A 22,387-nucleotide genomic window follows, 5' to 3' on the forward strand; every position below is an offset into this window, starting at 1 on the left:
CATCACTAGAATTAGCCCGCTTGCTCATTTCATATCATATGCAGACGACACCACCCTATTATTTCGCAACAGTAACTTGCAACTGCTAGAGGCTGAAATAAACAACGTCATGCGTGATCTTCATGAGTGGAGCACTGAGAACTCCCTTGAAATTAATGCTAAAAAAACAAAAGCCGTCATTTTTTCGCCCAGGCAGTTTCAGATACCGCACACTTTTGATATTACATTAGGATCAGAGGCAATACAAGTCGTAGACACAATTAAAACATTAGGAGTATATCTGCACAAAAACATGTCATAGGACAACCATGTCAATTATATTTTAACAAAGATGTCTAAATCAGTTGGAATTTTGGCAAAATTTCACTCGTTCTTACCGCAAGCCGTGAAACTACACATATACAATGCATTAATATGTTCTCATATAAACTATTGCTTTCTTGTATGGGGTACAACAACCTCAACTAATCTAAATCGCATACATGTACTGCAGAAAAAGTCCGTTCGTCATATTGTAGGGGCCGATCCACAAGCACATACAGAAGAATATTTTACTCAGCTTAAGATAACAAGTGTGCATTGCTTATACTCACAGATATTGGTAAAAAAATACAAACAACTCCGAAATAACCAGCTAGAATTTAATGCAATAGCACAAATAAGCAAGTCAACAAGTTGCCGTGACTTGCGATTTTCACAGCCTTGGGAAATTCCTTTTTCCCGGACAAAGCTAGGACAACAAATGTTGCGCCACTCACTTCCAACTTTACTAAACACACTTCACTACAATCAAATTGACATCAACCGCACTAACATTTCCAAGGTAAAGGCTTTTCTCACGAACAATACTGCCCACTTTTAACTGATGTCATCATTCTCATTGCCTTATTGTATTAGGCTTCTGCTGCGGTGCAATAAATACTTTCATCGTTATTTTATTTCCTAACTTGCTTTGTACATATTCTATCTACAATTGTATAATTTCACTGTGTGAATTATCTTGTCGAGCTTGTTCTGTGTAATTAATACTTCTTTTGCCTTGTTCCCCCATATTATTTTTATATGTATTTATTTCTATGAACCCTGCACTTAGAATTGCATATTGGCATTGTGTAAATTATTTTGTAAGATTTTCTGTGCATAACTAACATTTTTTCGTTCTATTCTGCAATCTGTAAATGTATCTGTTGTTTTACTAAAATTTTGTCCTCACCAAATGCCATGTAAAGGGGGCTCGAACGTAGTCAAGTGGACTTGATTCACTTTTTGTTCGAGCCCCCTCCGTTGTTTCGAACGGAAATAAACTCAATTCAATTCAATTCAATATTTCTCTCTCTCGCTCCCTAGTCAATACTGCGCATGCGCCACTAGTAGCGCCGAGCCACAAGGGTTCCGCCACTGCGCAGCGCCGGGCCTTTTCTCAAAATCCATCAAGTGTGTGTTGAACAGCGGATGAAACAGCCTCTGGGGGGTTTCGTTGTTGTCTCCCCGTGTGACATATCTGTGTCATCAGGGAACTGAGTCAACCATGGCCTCACAAGCCGCATATATGCTACAGCCGTTCGGAGTATGTATACTGTATACGTGTGTCTCTCGCGGTGTACGTAGGTTAACTGGCGAATAATTAGACAGTTTTGGCTCTGCGTACACACAACGGTTTCTGTGCTCGAGAAAATTGCGGGTCAGACGTGAGGCTGTGCCAAGTTCTACTCTACCCGGCAGTTTTGTTCGTCTATTTAAACTGCCTACCACGCAACGCTACACGTCTCGGTGGTCCGTCCAGTCGTCCGCGCGCCTTTGTCCATGAGTGGCGCGAAATGTATCTCGGGGAGCCGTCGTATAACACGGCCTATACTGGTGCCGGCTGCATTTTTGATGGCTGTGATGAACTTCTTTCCCAAGCCGGGCTCACTGCGCATTTGTTCCCGCGGAGAAGAAACAAAACTTTGCTGCTCCTCTTTCGCCCAACAAACTCACGTACGGTGAGGAGGGAAGACAACTGAACGAGGCGCGTCGCGTAAGCAGACACATTATCTGTTTGCAGATCATATATTCGAGATGAAAAGGCCACATCAAAAGGTGCAGAGACACATTTCTATAAACTGCAAGTATTCAGTAACTCTGCTCCTCGCCTCAAGAACCCCGGGGGTGTTAACGCTACCTCGTTCCTCAAATTTTCTGAACGTTCAGGCTGTGACAGGTATCACGACATTGGGCATCAAGTGCGGACGCAGACTCGTGTGGTGAGCGTTTGCAGGAACAAAAACGATAGTCGAAAAAGTGTCTCAACTCAGCTGATCAGCCAGGATATACGGAGCGAAACCACTGTTAGGCATGCTTAGACACTGTCTAGCTTTGGTTCACCTTGATTGTTTCAAGACTTCAGCGAGAGCAAATCCCGTGATGCATCGCGCGCCACAAGTGCAAGAGCGAGCGGCAGACGGGACTGCCGAGCACGCAGCTATGACGACGAAGGTGAAGATGAAGATCGAGGTACCTGCCACGCGCAATTTTGCACATGCGGCGCGCCTCCCGTTAGAGGTCAAATCTAAGAGCCAGATGACCTTCAGGATCAGCATGTGACGAGTCGATCTTTTTGCTCTAGGAGCGCGAAGCGGAAGCACGTGGGCCGATCCACGCACCTGTTTCATCGGACCCAGTCAAGCAACATCTCGCAGCAAGAAAAGACACCAGACATAATCGCCACACCGTGCCGAGGTGACGGGTGATTACCTTCCGTCTAGGGAGCAGGAAAATGCGGGTAAGGCTTTGGCGCTAGCTTGTGCAGGAAGAATCCGCCTGAACGACTTGCCTCGCTCATCAGCCTTCCGGTAGCTAGAACATATTCTACTTTCAAAAGTCATGGCCACTTACTAAACCCTGCATGTCTAATGACAAAATAGCCAGGTGCGTCAATTCTTATGAAACACTTCGCAGCCTCGCGGAGGCAGGAGAAACTATGGTGTAGGCTCTCGTTTAATGTTTGCGTTGCTTGCCTCTTCTTCACGCCGAAAAGTTGAAGCACGCACAAAGCCTACTGCTGATCTTTTCACTTATCCCATGCTGCGCACTTACGACAATGTGGTTGGTTCGCTTTGTACACTCTCGCGGGGTGGTATGTCGTGGCACCGAGCTGACACGATGAGCTATGGAGCCGGGTCAGGCGAATTCCGGCCGCGGCATTGAAAAAGAAAGCGACAGCCGTATGTAGAACTTTCTACTGCGCCGTATAGTCCTAACCGAATGCAGCCCGCCCTGAGCGCGGAAAAAGCGGCCGTCGCGCGCGCCAGCTAAACATTCGTCCGGCTGTACGTGGCGGTAGTGTCCACCTGCGAAACACTGTGCTTTCGCACAATATTTCGTGCTTAGCAATGCTAAACCGCCAGCAATTTTTTCTTTACCCACTCGCCGGCCGGGACAAGCAATTTTTTTCTTTATACACTGAGCGTTACGTCGCTCAGAAAAAGCCGGAAAAAAAATCGTTCGGCTTAACCGCTCGCTTGTTCGGCATCAAATTTCGCACAGAGGTTTTATTCGGCGATAAGGTTTGCTTTATACTATGGTTGGGTGGGATACTTACCTGAATCAGTGAGAATTAATCGAAAGTACGTATCGTGTGCGACGATGCCAGTTCAACAAAGGCGGTCTCGCTAAAGCTGTATACTGGTATAAAGTCACTGGAACGGCCGTTCCAGTGACTTTATACTGGCAGCGCCAGCCGCGCCACCTCTTGTCGATAACATAACATAAGCAGACGAACGCGAAAGGCGGAACGAACGAGCGCTCTCCAACCTTTCGGTGGCGATAGATGGCGCTACCGCTACAACTGCTGTGAAACCACCAGCATCTGAACGATACGGCATATACGCAAGATTCCTCAAAGAAACTAAGTTGTATTCTTGTGTTTTTTTTCTCAAAAATATTTCAACAATCATTAGATATTTGTGTTCTTCCTGAGCATTGGATACAGGCGATGGCGATTCCACTTCATAAATCTGGTAATAAGCAATCGCCCCTTAATTATCGGCCCATTTCTCTCACTAGCATGCCATGTAAAATTCTTGAACATGTCATCTACTCACAACTAGCTAATTTTCTTGTCCCAAACGTTTTATTTCATTCAACAAAACATGGTTTAAGGAAGACGTACTCATGCGAGACACATTTGCTATGCTTCACTCATTCCATGTTCACACTTATTGGCAATCGTTCTTTGGCTGATTGCAATTTCTTGGATTTCTCTAAAGCGTTTTTCAAAATTGACCATAGCCTTCTACTACTAAAACTCAAGCGCCTAAATATTGAGGCAAACCTCCTCCGCTGGGTGGAATTTTTTCTTAAGAGACGATCACAGTTCGTGTTTGTTAACAGCAGCAATTCACCATTAACTACGGTCGTGTCAGGTGTACCTTTTCTTAGTTTATGTTCACTACCTCCCTAACTATGTGACTTCTCCCCTATCCACTTGTTCGCCGACGACTGCGTTATTTATCGTGAAATAGCCGACCATAACGACGTTCCTGCACTACAAACTAACCTTAACAACATAGCTGAATGTTGTGACACGTGGGATTTAAACGTTAAAAAATGTAAACTCATGCACGCGAGTGTCACGCACTAATACCAGCGCTGCTTCCTATGTATTAAATAATATTCCTTTGGATCCCGTCACTTCTTACAAAACTTGAGTTTGCATATAACTAATGATCTTAGCTGGAAGCCTCATATTGATCGCATTATAAATAACACTTACCGCATGCTTGGTTGCCTGCGCGGCGCCTTTTCTAAGGCACCTCATTCTTCTAAGCTGACTATGCACAGGACTTTACTACGTTCTAAATTAGAATGTGCTTTTGCAATTTGGGATCCCGGCTTTGTAAACTTAACATCCTCACTCCAGATGGTTCAGAATAATTCAGCGCGTTTCATTCTTTCCAACTATGCCACCGCGCAAACAGCATTACTTCAGTGAAGATAACACTGTCACTGCCAGCTCTTGAGATCCGTAGGAAAGTGTCGCGCCTTAGCCTTTTTCGCAGAACTTACCATCGTGGTCAGTTGAAGCATGCATTCATTTCGCAGCCATCTTGTCGCTCGTCTCGCATCCACCGCCCTTAAAAAGCGAACGTCGTAAGTTGTAAAACCATTGCCTTTTATCATTCATTTATTCCTTGTACATCGGCTGAGTGGAATTGCCTTCCGTCCGACGTCTCTTCAATAACCGATCGCAACTTACCTGGTTCATTAGTTGAGCAGTGGAAGTTTCCCTACTTTCTGGAGGACTGTACTGGGTCGTTGGAGCTGTTGAAGTGGAGGGAGTGTCCCAACAGTCTAGAGCATCGGTGGGAGCCTTGCTGCACGCAGCATTTTGCAGCACTTGTGTCTCGTGGAGGCCTTCAAAGAAATCAATGCCAGGACAGTTGTCTCCGAGCGCAAGCTTTCCAAGGTTGTAGCGAGCTTCTATAGTCAGCAGAGGTGCATTTGGGAAGATCCCACCAAACACTTTGTGCACGAGTGCCTGGTGTTTACAAAATGCGCCCTGCTGACCAGAGCGGCAGGTGCACAGGCCGATGTCAGAGTACACAGTGTAAAGCTTGCTATCTGGACTGCTGCCACTTGGGACGACATAATGCCCATCTCCGTTGCACCTAATGTTTTTTTCGGTGTCTTTTGGCAGCTTCTTTAAAAGCCTCTCATAGAGGAGCATGTGCCCAGTGATACGTGAGTGTGCATGGTCTAGTATTCTGTGGAAAAAATATTTCTCCCACACAACAGAGAGGAATTCAGCTAGGGTCACAACATTAAACGCTCTTGTCCTGTGCAAGATTATGTCTTTTAGGACCCTAATCGAGGCCTCTGAATAATTATTTGTGTTGTGGCCTCGTGTCTTCGTTGACAGTCGGAAGAGAAGCACCCATTCTTCTTCTCTCTCCAGTAGAGTGACGACGTGGGTAATGAAGCCCTTGTGCTGTTGGGAGTAAAGGTCTTGCTTGGCGGTCTCCAATGTGTCCTTGCTATCAGCGTCCATGATCTGCAAGGTTTCCAGCAAAAAAAAAAGAATAGCTCCAAGCAGAAGCATTTAAACACTGGTGCAGTATATAAAAAAACTAAATATTTCAATTCGGAACCGCGTTATATGAACTACATTCCAAACATTTACATGTAGTCTGAGAGCTTAGCTTTCAATTAGTCAGTGTCCAAAATTTTTAGCACTGGTGCTGCCATCTCAAGAGCATCTGCTGTATTGATGTGCAGCAGCAGGTGGAAACACTAGTATAGCTTCAACGGCATTGTAAAAATCCCCACTTAATTATGAGCTAGAATGAATGATGGAATGAAAAACTTTATTCAATTCTTTTGGTCAGTTCCGGAGAGTCTCCTTGCAGCTGCGTCTTGGCGCTTGCCGCAGCCGCCGCCGCCGTCGGGGGCTCCTTAGCAAGGGTGGTCCCTCATTCCAGGGCTCCGCTGGTCCTGGCCACCTCGCACGCGTGCTGCACCAATGCCCTTTGGGCCGTGAGCTCGCTGCTGGTGAGCAGGCCCTCCCATTGCTCCGCACTCGGGTTAGTCTGTTTGTGGAAGGTGTAGTTGTGTTTACACTCCCATGTGACGTGGTAAAGTGTCGGGACGTCCCCGCACCAGGGGCAGCTGTCGCTGTACTGGGTGGGGAACATTTTGCTTAGGACGTGTAAGTTAAAGAAGGTGCCAGACTGCAGCCTCCTCCAGCTGACCGCTTCTTGCTGTGTGAGGAGTTTGTGGGGCGGGGGATACTTGAACCTGCAGCCTCTGTAGTAATTTAGGATGTCTGCGTACGTCGGGTCCACCATCGAGGGGTTCTCGAGGTCCTCCGTCAGCAAGGCTCGGTGCGTGATCTCGCGAACCTGGCTGTCAGCCCTCGAGTTGCCCTCGACTCCGGTGTGTGCCGGTACCCAGAAGACCTTTTGCTTCGCTTTGAATCCCGAGGCTCTCGCGCCGAGGAGGATGCGTAGGGCCTCCCTGCAGATCCTTCCTTGCTGATATCGTCTGCAGGCCGTTTTGGAGCCCGTTATTATAATCTGTGGCTTGTTTCTGCGGTAGCCTTCGACCGCTGCAAGCGCCACAGTGATCTCCTCCCCTTCTGCCACCGTACGCCCTCTCGCGGATGCGCAGCTGATCGTGTCGCCCGTGTGGTCTACGAACGCCACCGCCACTCTCGTGATGTTGTTGCGTCTATCCCTCGGATATAGTCCTGCGTCCGTGTACACCGTGTTTTCCCGCGTGGCTAGGTGTCTCTCCACGTATTCTGCTCTTGCTTGTCTTCTGGCCGCGTGTAGGTTGGGGTCCATGTTGCGCGGCAGTGGGCAGATTCTGAGGGTTTGCCGGATTTCGTCCGGAATGTTCTCGTCCGGATCTGCTGTGGTTTCCACTCTGTGGCCAAGTCTTCTCAGGAGTTGCCTGCCTGTTTCTGTAAGTTCTAGTCTTTCTAGCTGTGCGTTCAGCTGGGCCGCCGCCAACTCCTCGAAGGTGTTGTGGACTCCCAGCTGTAGTAGCTTGTCGTTCGGGGTGTTTCTCGATAGGTTTAGTGTGGTCTTGTAGGCTTTCCTTATTAATGCCTCGATCTGTTCTTTTTCCCTCTTGATCGCCGGGTGGTAGGGGAGGGAGTACGTCACCCTACTGACTACCAGGCTCCTGACTAGTTTGAGGGTGTCCTCTTCCTTCATGCCGTGTCTTCTGCTGGAGACTCTCTTTATCATTCTGCCGACTTGTTCGGTCGATTTCTGTAGCAGGCTGATCGTGTGGCTGCATTTGCCGCTGCTCTGCAGCCACATGCCCAGAATCCTTATGGTGCTTCTTTCTGGTATGTTTTGGCCTTCGAGCTTGATCTCTAGGCTCGCCTCCGTGGGTTTCCTCGCTACTCTGAGTAGCTCTGACTTGTCTGTCGAGCACGCTAGACCCCTTGCCTTCACGTATTCTTCTATGCAGGTCGCGGCTCTCTGTAGTCTCTCTTGTTTTTCTCCTAGCGATCCACGGTTGGTCCACACCGTGATGTCGTCCGCATACATGGCATGTTGTGTGCCTTCGATTTCCCGCAATCTTTTGGCCAGGCCGATCATGGCTAGGTTGAAGAGCACGGGCGAAATCACCGACCCCTGTGGGGTTCCTTTGTGGGGGGTGTTAAAGGGTTGGCTTCTCACGTCTCCCAGCCCCACGGTGGCAGTTCTGCCTGCGAGAAAGGCCCTCACGTAGTTGTGTGTTCTTTCTCCGCAATTTATGTTCTGGAGGCCCTCCATTATTGCCGGGTGGCTGACGTTGTCAAAGGCCCCCTTGATGTCTAGGGCCATGACAACATTCTCTCCAGCCTTCGGGATGTTGGCGAGAACGTCCTCCTTAAGTTGTAGGAGAACGTCTTGCGTAGACAGCTTTGACCTGAATCCAAACATGCTGTGTGGATAGAGGTGTTCTCGCTCCATCCATAGCTGGATTCTTTTCGTAATTATTCTTCGTACAGCTTTCCCAGGCACGAGGTGAGGGAGATCGGTCGTAGGTTTTCGATCTGCAGCTTTTTGCCCGGTTTGGGGATCATCACTACCTCCGCGTGTTTCCATTCGGCCGGAATCGAGCCCTCAGCCCAGAGTTGGTTGAGGTAGTCTGTCAGCTGGTTTACCGCTTCCTCACTGAGGTTGCGTATGAGGGAATTGCGTATCCTGTCTCCCCCAGCTACCGTGTTCTTAGTGAGGGCCCCCATCGCCTCGTGCACTTCTGCCAGCGTGATCGGCCTGTCCATCTCGGGGTTTTCTTTGCCTTGATAGGTTCCTCTATATTCTTCGGGGCGTTCCTTCCCGTAACACTTGGTTTTGAGGTCCTCTATCATTTGGTCCTCCGTTCCTTCGTACTGGTGGATCAGTCTTTGTATCGTTTTACTGCTTTCGGTCTTCGTCTTTCCCGGATCCATCATCGCTTTCAGAATTCGCCACGTTTTGGCCGTGTTCAGGGTGCCGTTTAGCGAGCTGCTGAACTGCTGCCACCCTTGCCTTGCCAGTTGTGTAGCGTATTCTTCTGCCTTGGCCGTGATTTCCGCTATCTTCTTTTTTAGCTTCCTGTTTAGCTTTTGTTTCCTCCATCGTTTGGTGAGCCCGCGCCTTGCCTCCCATAGCCTGAGCAGGCGCTTGTCCACCTCCGGTATTTGCTCGGTTCTGTCTACCTCTTGCCTGTAGGTCTCCTGTATCTGTTTGAGCTGTTGGCACCACTCTTGGATATTTGTGATCTGCCCGGTCAGATCCCTGCTTCCTTGCCGAAAGGCGTCCCAGTCAGTGAGGCGGGCTTTCCCAAGTTTTCGTTTGGTGGACTCCGCTGCCATCGTGAGTTGGATTATGCAGTGGTCGCTCCCCAGGTTTTCTAGGGTGTTTTCCCACTCTACTTGGCTCGTGCCCTTCACGAAGGTGAGGTCCGGGCACGTGTCTGCGCTGACGCTGTTGCCTATCCTTGTAGGTTGGTCTTCGTCCGTTACTAGTTCGTACCCCAGGTTCTCCGCGGCGTCCCATATGCCTTGGCCTTTGCGGTCGGACGATGGGTATCCCCAGTTCGGACTCTTGGCGTTAAAGTCTCCCGCTACCACGAGGGCGTTCGTTTTGGCCATCTTGCTTACTTCCGTAAACAGCTTTCCAAAATCGCCGTCCTTTTGTTTCGGGGAGCTGTATAGGTTCACTATGTACGTGCTCTTCGCGCTGAACTTCTTCTTTGGGATTATTTCGGTGATGACGTGTTCTATCCCTGTGCCCTCGATCTCTTTGTGTGCTATGGTGGCTATTTTGTTGTTTACGAGGGTTGCGGCTCTTTTCCCGCCTTCCTGACATGTGTATCCCTTTAGCGTGGGTCTACAGATCCCTGGAAGAATGAGCAGGTGAGTTAATTTTGGGTACACATTGGGAAAAGTTTCATGAAGGCCTTGGCAGTGATTAAGCAAGCATTCAGGCAGGTTTGCAAGGCCTGTATGAAATGCTGCTACCAAAATTAAACTTCTTGAATTGGTTACAGACACGGCAGCAGATTTAACTCTTGTTGTGCATCATTTTATTGCCGTATTTGTGGTTGAGATCCTGACCACTCTTCGGAACGAGGAGTGCATTGACACCTGCATGGAGCTACATAGGATTGTCGTAAATGTGCAAACATTTTGTTCCAGGTCACTGTTGCGGCTACCTGGTGTTACAATTATGACTCTGAAAGAAAGCAACCATCCTCCCAGGGAAGAGCCTGCACTTGTGATGAATGGTGAGACAAGTGTAAAGTCGGGTGCATGTTCAGGACTATCCTTGGCATCCATGGCATTGTGCACGAAAAGCGGACACCAGAACGACAAAGGAGTCAATTCCATCTGCTACTGTACCATCTTGCAGCACCTGGAGACGTCCCCTTAATCGGCCTACAGAATGATTTCAAGGCTCCCTTTTCCAAATTTGCTGCTTTTGTTAAAAAAGAGGTGGAGCTACCATCAGAAAAATGTATCAGGGCTATGACATTGCATCTCACATAAAGCGAACAACCTTGGCTATATCACTCTGTTACAACTAATGAGGAAGCGCTGTAAGCTCACTCCCACAGTCTCCTAGCTACTGTAATCTCCGTAAAGAAAATGTAGCTACCCCCTCCCCTGAAACAAATAAATTAAAGTGGATTTGAAGCTTTAACTGCTGGCCAGGTTTGCTCCAACAGGCTACAAGGTCAAGTGGCGCTTGCGTGTGCGCCAGCCAGGTAAAGCGTCTAAAGTGGAAGCAGAAGCACGGTAAGCACTAGACAGGTGCAGCGTTGGAAGTGAACTGCTGCACACGGCTGGTGCTCAGCCAATGGCAGGAATTTGAAAAGCTTGAAAGCCAGTCACGAGGTATGCCTTGCAGGCCCACCTGGTCACGTGATGCGTCACCTGTCCAATCTGATCTCTGCCCTCTGTGCGACTGCCGTGTCCAAGAAACTCGTAAACAGCAGATTTCCTGTGTCACCCATGTTTAGAGCGCTCGACAGTATGCACCAATCACTGAAATCTGAAATCATGTAGTAGCCATTGTTTTTTCGCAAAGGGCTATTTCCCACCTGTTTTATAGGCCTATTCGACTATTCCTGTGGAAAGGTTGTTCAAGAGCCTAACAGTCACGGCAAGGTATAGCTTTATTTGAAACTCTATGCATTACTTGAGAGCTTTACAGAGCGGTCATGCATACTGTACGTTATGAGTGCGCTTGTGCTGCAGCAGCTTTGCACCCTGACAACTTTGTTGAGGACTGAAGGCGAGGATAGAGACTTTCACCGGTTGCCATGAGCATCTCATTCACGACGGTATTATTATGTCCCTGAAACGCTAAGGTCTTGGCCAGGAGCACATGACCATTCTAGAGAGCTTGGAAAGCAGTTTGATAGGGTCCGCTTTGAAGAAACAGGCACACACAGACGACCTTTTGAACAAATAACTGCCACTTTTCCCTGACTATTTTTCGGCTGTAATAGGGCAAGTCCAGTGACTACAAACTTTAGATACAACGAACCTAATCCGTGTGACCGTCAAGTTTATTATAAGTCGGCTCAACTGTTTAACCTTGTCCATGATCACGAGGTTGTGTACAGCTCTTTATCTGAACAGTATTGTCTCATTCCACAGTCGCAAATGGTTCCTTGTTATGCCTGCTTGCCGCTGACACCTGTGCTGCCCCTGCTGTGCTGCATAAGTAGTCCCACAATCTTTGTGATGATGAATTGAGAGGTGAAAACTCTCCTATGCTAGGCTGTACTTTTTACAATTATGTGTGTATGGTGCCTACAAACTGAAACACAAGTGGTCAGTGCTTTGGCTGCATCATCATGTACCAGACATGCTATAGTAGCACCCATTCTTCAACCAAATACCATAGGCCTGCACAGCACGCATACAATCTATGACTTGTGAGACATTGTCTTGTGACATAGTATCAACAGCACAATACCTGGCCTTTCCATCGCAGTGGCTCAGTGCTTATGGCACTTGGCTGCTGACCCAAAAGACGCGGGTTCAATCCCAACCACAGCGGTCTCATTTTGATGGAAGCGAGATGCTAGAGGCCTGTGCGCTGTGCGATGTCAGCGCATGTAGAGCCCCATGAGGCCGACATTATCCGGAGACCTTCACTACGGCGTCTCTCATAGCCTGAGTCGCTTTGGGTGATTAAACACCCATAAAACATCAAAACTCTTCTGAATCGGTCGCTCATTGCTGTTTCTGCATGCATTCAGATTTTTATATCGCTGATAATGAATAAATTCCATACCTTTTGAAAAATGGCCATCAGTGACTTCCTTTCACTTGGGCTGACACCATGCTTGGCAGGCGCCAGCCACTGCCATTCAGCCTGCGCTACATAAAAGTGGCATAGCAGCTGCCTGGCTTCTGGCCAATGTTCAAGAATTGCTGCTTTCTCAGCAGCACTGTTATGAGTCATAAAAGTCTCTGGTGCCTGCAACAAGAAAAGGCCACATATTGACAGCTATGGAACAGCTGAGTTATTCCCATGACAGACATTTACGGGTGCAGGGTAACATGATTAGAACGAACCTTGGGAGGCAGTAGTTTAGCTGCATTGTATGTCAGTTTAGGTGACCTTGCTACATTACCCTGTGTTGCTATGAGGGTATTTTTCACTTCGGCTTTGACAGCTTTACTTAAAGGATCCTAACACTATGCAACTATAATTTCTATCCATGACAAACATTGCTTGATATTTCAATGTAGAGGTGACATTTGCACAGCGTAGTTCAGTGTGTCAGGCAGGCTACACCAAAGAAAGCTTAACCTAACCACTTCAATTCTATAGCTTGTTCATTTGTGGTTGAAGTCTTATATATGACAGGCTGGGCATGACAGGCTGGGCATGACAGGCTGACATGACAGGCTGGGCAAGCAGGAATTTAGGAAGCATTGGGATAGGCTTGCGTTAACTCAGCTTTTTTTTTTATCAAAGTGCAAAGTCATATATTTTAAAATTCGCAGATTGTCACACCGCCTCTTGCAGCAAACTGTTCAAGCTTAGAGGTTGCAGGCATGGCCTGTGGCCAATGCTTGTATTGTTAAGCAGTGGCTCTGTCTCTGCTGCTTTCACAAAGTACAGGCCGGCGCAGGTCCATATTCTGAATTAATGTTGCCTAACTCATGTATTCTAGCATTACCTGGCATTTCTTCAAACAACATGCAGTATAATTTACAATTTACATGTGCCCACCTCACAGCCTCCAAAGGAAAAGGGGTAGTTGTGCTTCAGGAGCTCGAAGCCTGCTGAGTAGCCCTCAGTAGTCTGACTGCTGTGCACAATGACTGCTATGGGTATGGCACCAGCTGATGTTGCTGTCCGCATAATTGTCACGCTGCTCCTTTTGGGGCTAGCGTTCATTCGACGTAGTCTGCCCTAGCCTTGCGTCGGTTTGCGTGGAGATTAGGGTCCATGTTCTTTGGCATAGCCCCAAAAGACAACACTGTCTACACAGACGCTGCCGTCTATCCATGCGGAGCAGAACATGCAGCCGCAATGGTGGTAGTAGACAACGAAGGAAACCTAGTGACCAGCGCCACGGCGAAAGTGGCTGGCGCAGCGGAGGCCGAGGAAATTGCCGTCGCGCTGGCGGCAGCAGAAGGCTATAGGACCGGCCGCCCCCTAAATGTTCTAACAGATTCGAAAGAAACGTGCAAAAACTACACGAAGGGCAGAATTAGCAAAACGGCCCTCAGGATGCTCAGCGGGGTAGTTCCTACCGAGTTAAACAAACCCAGACACAATCTGATTTGGATCCCAGGCGACGCGGGGGTAGAGGGAAACGAAAGGGCAGACAGCCTAGCTCGAGGCGAAGCAATCCGAGCAGGACAGTCTAACGCCCCGCAGTTCCATCTGCTAGCCTGCGAGGGGGGATACGCAGAACTTTAAACTTACACAGGGGGATCAGAATCAAATATCCACCACCACACAAAGCTCTGACAAAGGAGGCCACCATCTGGCGTAGACTACAGACAAACACCTTCTCCAACCTACACATACTCAACAAAATGTTCCCATCACAATACAGGGCCACCTACCCGTGGTGCGGAGCCACACTCACACTTTATCACATTACTTGGGAGTGCGAACGCAACAAAGCGTTCCACAAACACTAACACCCGAGTGCGGAGCAATGGGAGAGCCGTCTCACCAGCAGCGAGCTCAAGGCCCAACGGGCCTTAGTGAGGCACGCGGGCAATGCAGCACGGCTCAGTGGAGCCCTGGAATAGGGGCCCACCCATGCTGAAGAGAAGACTCCGATCGCCAGCGCCAAGAACGAAGACGGCGGAGCTTTCGAATCCGCGAATCTCTTGAATGGATCAATAAAAGTTTTCACTCACTCACTCACGCTGCTCCTTGTTGAGTCACATGACGCCGTGGAATCAACGAAGATGACTTCGGAGGATGATTCCAGCTGCTGGGCACGCCTCATGATTGGAGTTACCAGGAGCACTGCCCAGCTGCCTGCCCCTCCCTCTGAGTGCACCTTCACATCAACTCCTGCATAAAAAGGTTTTCATGTTTCAGCATGGCATAACATGAAAGCATAGTTTGTGTGGCAACACAGATTATCTTATGAGGCACTGAGAACAAATTGATTCCTACATCGATTACTAATCTTATATGGACGAAGAGCACATTTTCACTGAAAGGAATTTTTATATGGTAGGAAGGACATTAAAACGGAAGAAGGGTATCGCCATCACTGCCCATTTTCACAGCTACATTTTAGTGATTTCAGGCGAGATTTCTTGTTCCATGCAACAAAGAACAAAGTATGATGTGCCTGCATAATGTAACTTTATGTATTGCTACTGGCAGTCCACTTTCATCTCACCAGGGAAATGAAACAGCTAAATGTGCAAAATATAACTAAACAAACTCGCAACACAATGTCATCACCGCCATTGCAAGTTTTCATTAAAATAGGGCTATGCAATATTCCATTCCGGCGCAAATAAGTTTTGAAGTTTGTCATTTCCGTGGCGTCTGTTGAGGTGATTGCTTGAAGCAAGACTGCATTTTCGGCATCACAAACATTCCCCGTGCGTTTATATTTTTTAGCTGCTTCACTAACAAAATTTTCATGCTGTTTTAGGTTATCGTAACATTTTATGAAAGGACTCATTGTTTTCAGTCGCTGCTTCAGCCATGCAAGACGAATATGCATATTTTTCAATGATGCTGTGATTGCATTCCAGCATCACGCGAAGCACTCCCCTGACCACAGGCTGAATTTCAGGTTCGGCTTGCTGTTCTTGCTTTTTTTAAAATGGGTTCACTAAATAACTTGAAAAATGGTTTTTTTGTTGTGTAGAGAGGACTCTAAAGATGTGATGCTACTGTCAACTTGAAATGTTTGATAAACCTCAGGAGTAGCACTCACTTTAACAGTCCTTGAAGTATTGCTGCTAGTCAGACCTCAGAACTTCACCAAGATCTTTTTTTTTCTTATTCTATGGAGTAGTCCTCTATAAGTCCTGGCCTTATGATCCACTTATTGCAAGTCCTTTATCTTCGTTGTATGCTGTTCTGTCTTTTGACGATTTCTATAAAAATGGGATTTGGTGGGATTTTTCTTTCACTCGGAGCATAAAGTGCTTCATAGACCTGTGTTACACAAAGGGGTCCAATTCTTTCAATACATATCACATGTTAGTACCTCCGTGTGCAGATGTTTACACTCACTGCCCGCTTGGTAGGTGTGCTACATTGTAGTTTTGTCTAGGCACAATATTTGGCTGAAAAGGGTTAGGGCATATTGCTCTTAGTAAGCAGAACAAATATTTGTCACTAACTTGTGTTAAGGAAAGCTATCTGCTGGCATTAGGCCTGAATAAATTTTTGGCATTACAAAGAAAGCTAAAGGTGCAGTGGGGTAGGCAACATTTTGGTATCTTTGTGTAAACAAAGTTAAAGCTGACAGACTTTTTCCTTATTGGGTTCTTGGCATTGCTAAGCGAGTATCTCTGTGTCTCAATACTAGATAGCGATCATGCTTAGTGCATTGTTTCTGTTAATTGTCCACCCTCATCAGTACATTGAACAGGCTAATCCGACACATATTTGAACTTGCTTCACTTCTTCCAGAGCAATAATAATGCATTTAGCTTTAAGTATGTTACTGCTTACAACACAACCTTGCAAAATTGACGGCTTTCTCAAAACAGTTTTCTCGGTGGCAGATGGTCCAGTCTAGTGTCCATAAATATTGGTTTGCAACTCGGCTGTGAACCTGTGCGTAGCGCGTGAGTTTCTGTTGAAGTGGCGGAGAGCGGCTGCACTCTCCGTTGCATGGTTGTGCTGGGTGTGAAACTTGATCAATGCACACAGCGGAGGGTTTCTTTGGAGATACGCATCATTCTTTTGGGTGTTGTAGTTGACTTTTTTATCTTTATATCGATCATTGCATTGCAGTTTGTTGTGCGTTTGGTGTTTGTTTTTTTGTTGAGGCAGTGGAGGTGGCACCTCCAAATTTTGTGACACACCATTAGTGACACACCCCGAACTGCCTTGTCAGAGCCGACGACCTTTTCTCGATGAAAAAATTCCTTTTGCTGTCAGCGGAGACGACAAAGCCTATGCGTGGAAGCTTCTTTGGGGTCTCAATGGAATGCACATGCAGCGAGCTGCGTACGCGGAACCACGCGCCCGGCATGCTCCAGGAGGTGCGGGGTCCACAGTGTTCAGGCCAGTGAGCCCTGGGCTCCGTCCACTTGTACGTACGGTGCCATTGCACTGCTATTAGTTCAAATTGGGCGATAGCTGGGTTAGTAAAGCTCTGCCCAATTATCGAATGGGTTAAAACCCGCTGCAAACAAAGACTTAGGAGGAGCGCGCCGAGTCTCAGTCTCGACCGCTTTTAAACTGCCTTTTCGTTAAACTGCATTATTCTCACTGCCTTGTATTTCAATCCCGTCTTAAATAAATAAGTTTTGTCTTGAGAAGTTGGAATTGCTGCCCCAACCGGCAACGTGCCGCCAGACGAGCGGACGAAGGCCTGAAGGCTCTTCGTACTGCTAACCGCCGTGTATATTCGATCACCGGCCAGCGTGCCGCCATCATTCACCGCTCGCGACGTGCAACCGATCGACCAGCCCAATCCGGCCATCCCATCAAAGAAGGATTCGGAAAGTTTAACTGGTGCCGTGACCAGGATTGATTGGAACTTCTCAACTCATCCCATACGTGAAAGGCGTGACATGGCCGCTTGATGCAAAGCGCGATTTTCTTTGCATCAAGCGGTCGTCTAACCCGCGCAGGAGGCTTCTACTCGAGTCGTGGCGCATCCAACAGACACGGAAGAATGTGAATCGCTCCCTGGGGACACTTCCCTCTTCCGAAATCCATGGTTTGCGACCATTGACCCGAGGTCTTCCACACAAGCGCAAAGACGGGTTCGATCCCGGCCGCGGCGGTCGAATTTCGATGGAGGCGAAATTCTAGAGGCCCGTGTGCTGTGCGATGTCAGTGCACGTTAAAGAACATAGGTCATTTATGCCAAATTTCAGTTATGGTTGGAGAGAGAGAAAGACAGAAAGGCAGTGAGGTTTACTAGGCAGCGCCCAGTATGCTACCCTACACGTGGGAAGGGGAACGGAGGGAGAGGGGGATGGTTGGAAATTCTCATCTGTCAGGTGGGCTCTACCTGAGGGATCAGGGGATCTCATTAACACATAAATGTCGATATTATGGGCAATGAGCCTGCAGCCTTCACGAGTGCATCGAAAACGTGCTACAAGGTACGTAATGCTTTCGGAAATGGAAGCACATGAACGTGAAAATATGAAACGTTATTTTCATTGACATTTAATTTTAAAAACAGCGATACCTGGCAGTCAGCTTTGGCAGGGGCTACCGGGCGGCGCGTTTAAACAAAAATTGCCGGAAAGTTTTTCTCGCTTTACACCGTAACTATCCAGGCAGCCGTTCGTTAACAGTTGGCAAGTGCTTTAGAGAAAAAAATTACAAAGTATGCTGCGTCATTTCGACGCTACCGCTTTTAAAACGTCACAATAAATGTGTGTTGTGAATGCGGGCATGCTCCCGACAGGCGCTCCAACAGCAGGGTGTTGCACCAAGCTCTGGAGGAGTCCGATGTGCTGCAGCGTGTACTACATTTACTCGTTAATGTTAGCAATCGTTCAAATTAGTCAACACACCCATACGTGAAAAGTTGAGAAACGGCGCGACCGAAAGCGAAACTCACTCGACAGCGTAGAGAACTCTAAAACGCCCCGTATGTTTGTAAGTAAACACTGGTTTCTTTCTGTTTTCACCTTTGTTCTGAAAAAAAAAGTGCCCTAGCAATAGTAAAAGTAGCTTATTTGTCAACAGAAAGTGCCAATAATGCAGACGTGCACACGCGGCACAAGCAAAAGCGGTAGATGGCGCGTTATGCGCAGCCGATGCAGGCGGCGGATTGCTGTGGAGAAGTTTTAATGCAGCAGACCATTTTATTAAGAGTGCATTTCAGTTTGTGCAATATGTGGTATGCTCTAATAAACGTAAGCGGCTTAATCGTTTTGTTTTGCTTGTGTTTTTGTGTTTAGTGACGTCACCGGAACTTCCGCTGCTGTATCTTCGGGTCTTTGGAAACACGTCACGCGGCCACCGCCGAGGAGGCGGTCACGTGACCTGCTGCTGACGGCCCCCCAGGGACCCCCCTCCGGCCGCCATACGATCGACCTGCGGCGAACCCGCAAGCACGCGCGACGCGCACGGCTTCCCGCGCTCGGCTGATGCGTCACACGAAGGCACCTGCGTCTTCTGTCGTGAAAGAGGGGACGGACCGGCAATAGAAGCTTCACAGCGGACGTTTTGATGGGCGCACCTGTGTTTAGCTAAGCTCTCTCTCTCTCGAAGATAAGTTGATTCGTCATCGAGAAGCATATGCGTGTCATGCGCAGGACAAGACGAGGCAGGATGCTGCAAATCTTACTTATCGGACATATACGCTCAATGCATGACAGGGGTTAACCTAACCTAACATAACCTTCCTTTAGCTTTACATGCTCTCTTTGTGAAGTTGAAGCGAGTAACAGTACACCAAGCTTATTGCGCCTTCCGTCGGCTCAGTGTCGAGAACATAGCATGTGCGCCCACAAGTATATACGACTGAAGCCTGCACGAATTTCTGGTGTTGTCAGTATCAAAGAGAACTCGCGCACCCAGGGGATCAAAGCACCCGACGAGTCAAAACGACGACTGCGCATAGCGAAGACGGCCAAAGTATGCGCATCGCGGCGACCAGTGCCATGTCTACGCCCCGTCCGACGACATCCATCCGGAATCAAAGGACGCCACCACGCTCATCGTCGGTAGCAGTTACGTCACATTCGCCTGGCGATCATGACATGGACACGTCAGGCAGGCAAAGCAACAAATTTTTCAAAAATTATATAAAGCGCACTTAGGACAACAGACAAGGGAGACCAAACAACACAAGCGCTTACTCGCAACTGCGCGTTTATTCGATAAACACACAAAAGGAAGAACAATCACAAACAAAACAAAAGCCATCGCGCAGGTGTGACAGGAAAAGTGCTCATACAGGCGCGTCAAGATAACAAAACTCTCTTTCATGCAAAACCACCATAGGGTCGGCAACACACGTGTGCTGATTCTTACGGATGTGATAGGCCTCTGAAATCTGTCTGGTTAGTTGCAACCACCACGCAAGACCAGACACACCACTATAAGCACATAGAGGAATTGTTCCAAATTGTTAGCGCTCTCGCCTAGTGTGTAAACTGGAGTGGCGTTCGGTGGCACCTTCCCTCAGTTGCTCTCCGGCATGCTCAGCAGCTCTCATAGGTACAAGTAAAAAAAAAAATTCTCCGCCAACACTGTCTCAGGGTTCGACTTGAGAGCGTTAGCTAGAGGAGCTTCGAGTGCTTACATCGGTGCGCTCAGAAAACGTGGAGAAAAATCCAAACATCCGCGGATGTTTCCAACATCTCTTGGACGGACGGACGGACGGACGGACGGACGGACGGACGGACGGACGGACGGACGGACGGACGGATGGACGGGATAAATGGATGGATGGATGGATGGATGGATGGATGGATGGATGGATGGATGGATGGATGGATGGATGGATGGATGGATGGATCGATGGATGGATGGGATGAATGGACGGATGGATGGATGGGATGAATGGGTGGATGGATGGATGGATGGATGGATGGATGGATGGATGGATGGATGGATGGATGGATGGATGGATGGATGGATGGATGGATGGATGGATGGATGGATGGATGGATGGATGGATGGATGGACGAACGGATGGACGGACGGATGGACGGACGGCTGGATGGATGGATGGATGGATGGATGGATGGATGGATGGATGGATGGATGGATGGATGGATGGATGGATGGATGGATGGATGGATGGATGGATGGATAAGGCGGAGCCCTTTAAATCGGGCGGTGATTCAAGCCGCCTAGCCATGACTTGTGAAATTTTACTCTTGTCTTGATTTTAGCCACCAATCAGATAACCTGCGCTTGGTTATTTCTGCCCGTTTAAAAGCTACTTTTCCTTCACTGTCCTTAAACCCCATTGCTTTGTTTAAATCAGCCCCGCTGCTTTCCACTGCAGGGTGAAGCCCTTTAAAGAAAAGTATCAAGTGTTCAGCCGTTCCCTCCTCCTCTCCGCACGCAATGCACAACGTGTCCATCTCGTGGTACCTGACTCTATATGTCTTGGTCCGCAAAACAACCGTACTGGACTGAAACAACAAAGAGCTTCCCCTACAATTATCACAGATATTTTATTTGCCAATTTCCTGCTCCAAGATCCTCTATGTTCCCAGTGGCGATTTCGTCAGCATCTGTTTTCCACAGAGCTCTCTCTGTTTCTTTAACCTTTTTCTTAACCGATAATTGCTGATTTGCCCCCCGACTGCTGTCTAGATATTTGCTTGTCAATTTTCTAGTTCGCTTTCTCCATTTCGTCTCAACATTTCTTATGTACAGGTATCTGAAAACAGTCCTATCTCGCTGCTTTTCCCCCATTTTTCTCAATCGCTCCTCAAATGCTATCTTACTGCTAGCTTCTCTGCTCTCGAACGACTGTCATCCCATATCACCCTGTACCCCCTGATTTGGTGCATTGCCATGTGCTCCCAAAGCAAGCCTCCCTACGCCGCTTTGTCTGATTTCTAACCTTGCTTGAACATCTGGTCTCATGCACCGGACCGCATTGCCGAAAGTCAGACTAGGAACCGTCACCCCTTTCCATATCCCTCTTACCACTTGATACCTACTGTAATTCCACAGTGTTCTATTTTTCATTTTTCATGACAGCTGCATTCCTACTAGCTTTATTCATTACATATTCCTCATGCTGTGTCAGATACTCAGCACCATTATTTATCCACACCCCAAGATAATTGTACTCATCCACTGCTTCTAGCATGAACTCCTGTATTCTATGCTCGCCGCCCTCAGCATTAAGTATCATCACTGCAGATGTTTCCTTACTAAACTTGAAACCTAATCTATTTCCCTCTGTACCACAAATGTCCATCAACTTCTCCAAATCTTCCTTGTTGTCAGCCATTAGCACTATATCATCCGCGTACATTAGTCGCGGTAATGACTGTTTAATCCCTTCTCCTTGCTTGAAAAAAGAAAGCCTGAAGCCTAGTCCACTCCTCTCTAGTTTGGTCTCTAACCTTGCAGGTACATGAACAACAAAGGAGACAGAGGCCATCCTTGCCTAAGCCCCCGCTGTAACTTTATAGGCCCTGATACATTTTTTTTTTCATTTTATAAGCACTCTGTCACCTTTATATATCTGTTTTAAAAGATTAATTACTTCATCTTCCACATCCAATGTGCCCAGTGTGTCCCACAAGCCTTCTTGAATGACGTTGCTGTAGGCTCTCCTGATATCCAGAAATGCGAGCCATAGGGGCCTGTGTTCCTTTTCAGTAACTCTATACACTGCGTCAATGAAAACAGATTGTCCTCCAACCTCCTTTGTTTCCGGAAACCATTTTGTAGCTACCCTAGCACCCCCTCGTTCTCCCTCCAAGCCTGCAGTCTGTCCTTTATAATCTGCATCACCACCCTGCAAACCATAGAGGTCACTGTTATGGGACTGTAGTTGCTTATGTCAGCTTGGTCCCCATTTTCTTTATATATCATGTTCATTCTACTTAATCGCCATTAATCGGAGGCTTTGCCATCCACTATCATTTTGTTCACCTTCTCTATTTATGTTTGCTAGAATTCTAGTCCCAGCTTCTTTGTTAACATAATCGGAATACCACCTTGTCTGATCGACTTGCCACTAGGAACCTTCTTCTCTGCCCTTTCCCACTCTCCTTGCCCAAGTGAAATAA

The 22,387-nt window shown here is 47.7% G+C and overlaps 1 protein-coding gene across 1 annotated transcript; it reads right to left on the reverse strand.

The window, feature by feature from the left end:
• Positions 1-5,154: 5,154 nt before the first annotated feature.
• On the reverse strand, positions 5,155-21,600 carry LOC144121335 (uncharacterized). Its single transcript, XM_077654544.1, has 5 exons — positions 21,555-21,600; positions 14,370-14,525; positions 12,554-12,621; positions 12,270-12,455; positions 5,155-6,031 (listed from the first exon to the last, which is right to left on the reverse strand). Exons 1-5 carry the CDS (start codon positions 21,598-21,600, stop codon positions 5,165-5,167), a joined length of 1,323 nt encoding a protein of 440 aa, XP_077510670.1. The 3' UTR covers positions 5,155-5,164.
• Between the last annotated feature and the right edge of the window lie 787 nt (positions 21,601-22,387).

The sequence above is a fragment of the Amblyomma americanum genome, chromosome 1 (genome assembly GCF_052857255.1).
Source record: "Amblyomma americanum isolate KBUSLIRL-KWMA chromosome 1, ASM5285725v1, whole genome shotgun sequence".
In the NCBI taxonomy this organism is placed as follows: Eukaryota; Metazoa; Arthropoda; class Arachnida; order Ixodida; family Ixodidae; genus Amblyomma; species Amblyomma americanum.

Coding starts and splice junctions, on each gene's coding strand:
- LOC144121335 (XM_077654544.1), bottom strand. CDS start 21,600: ATGGCTGACAACAAGGAAGATTTGGAGAAGTTGATGGACATTTGTG. Junction 12,622..14,369: donor CTCAACAAGGAGCAGCGTGA/GTGAGTGAGTGA, acceptor ATACCCTCATAG/CAACACAGGGTAATGTAGCA. Junction 12,456..12,553: donor CTAAACTACTGCCTCCCAAG/GTTCGTTCTAAT, acceptor TTCTTGTTGCAG/GCACCAGAGACTTTTATGAC.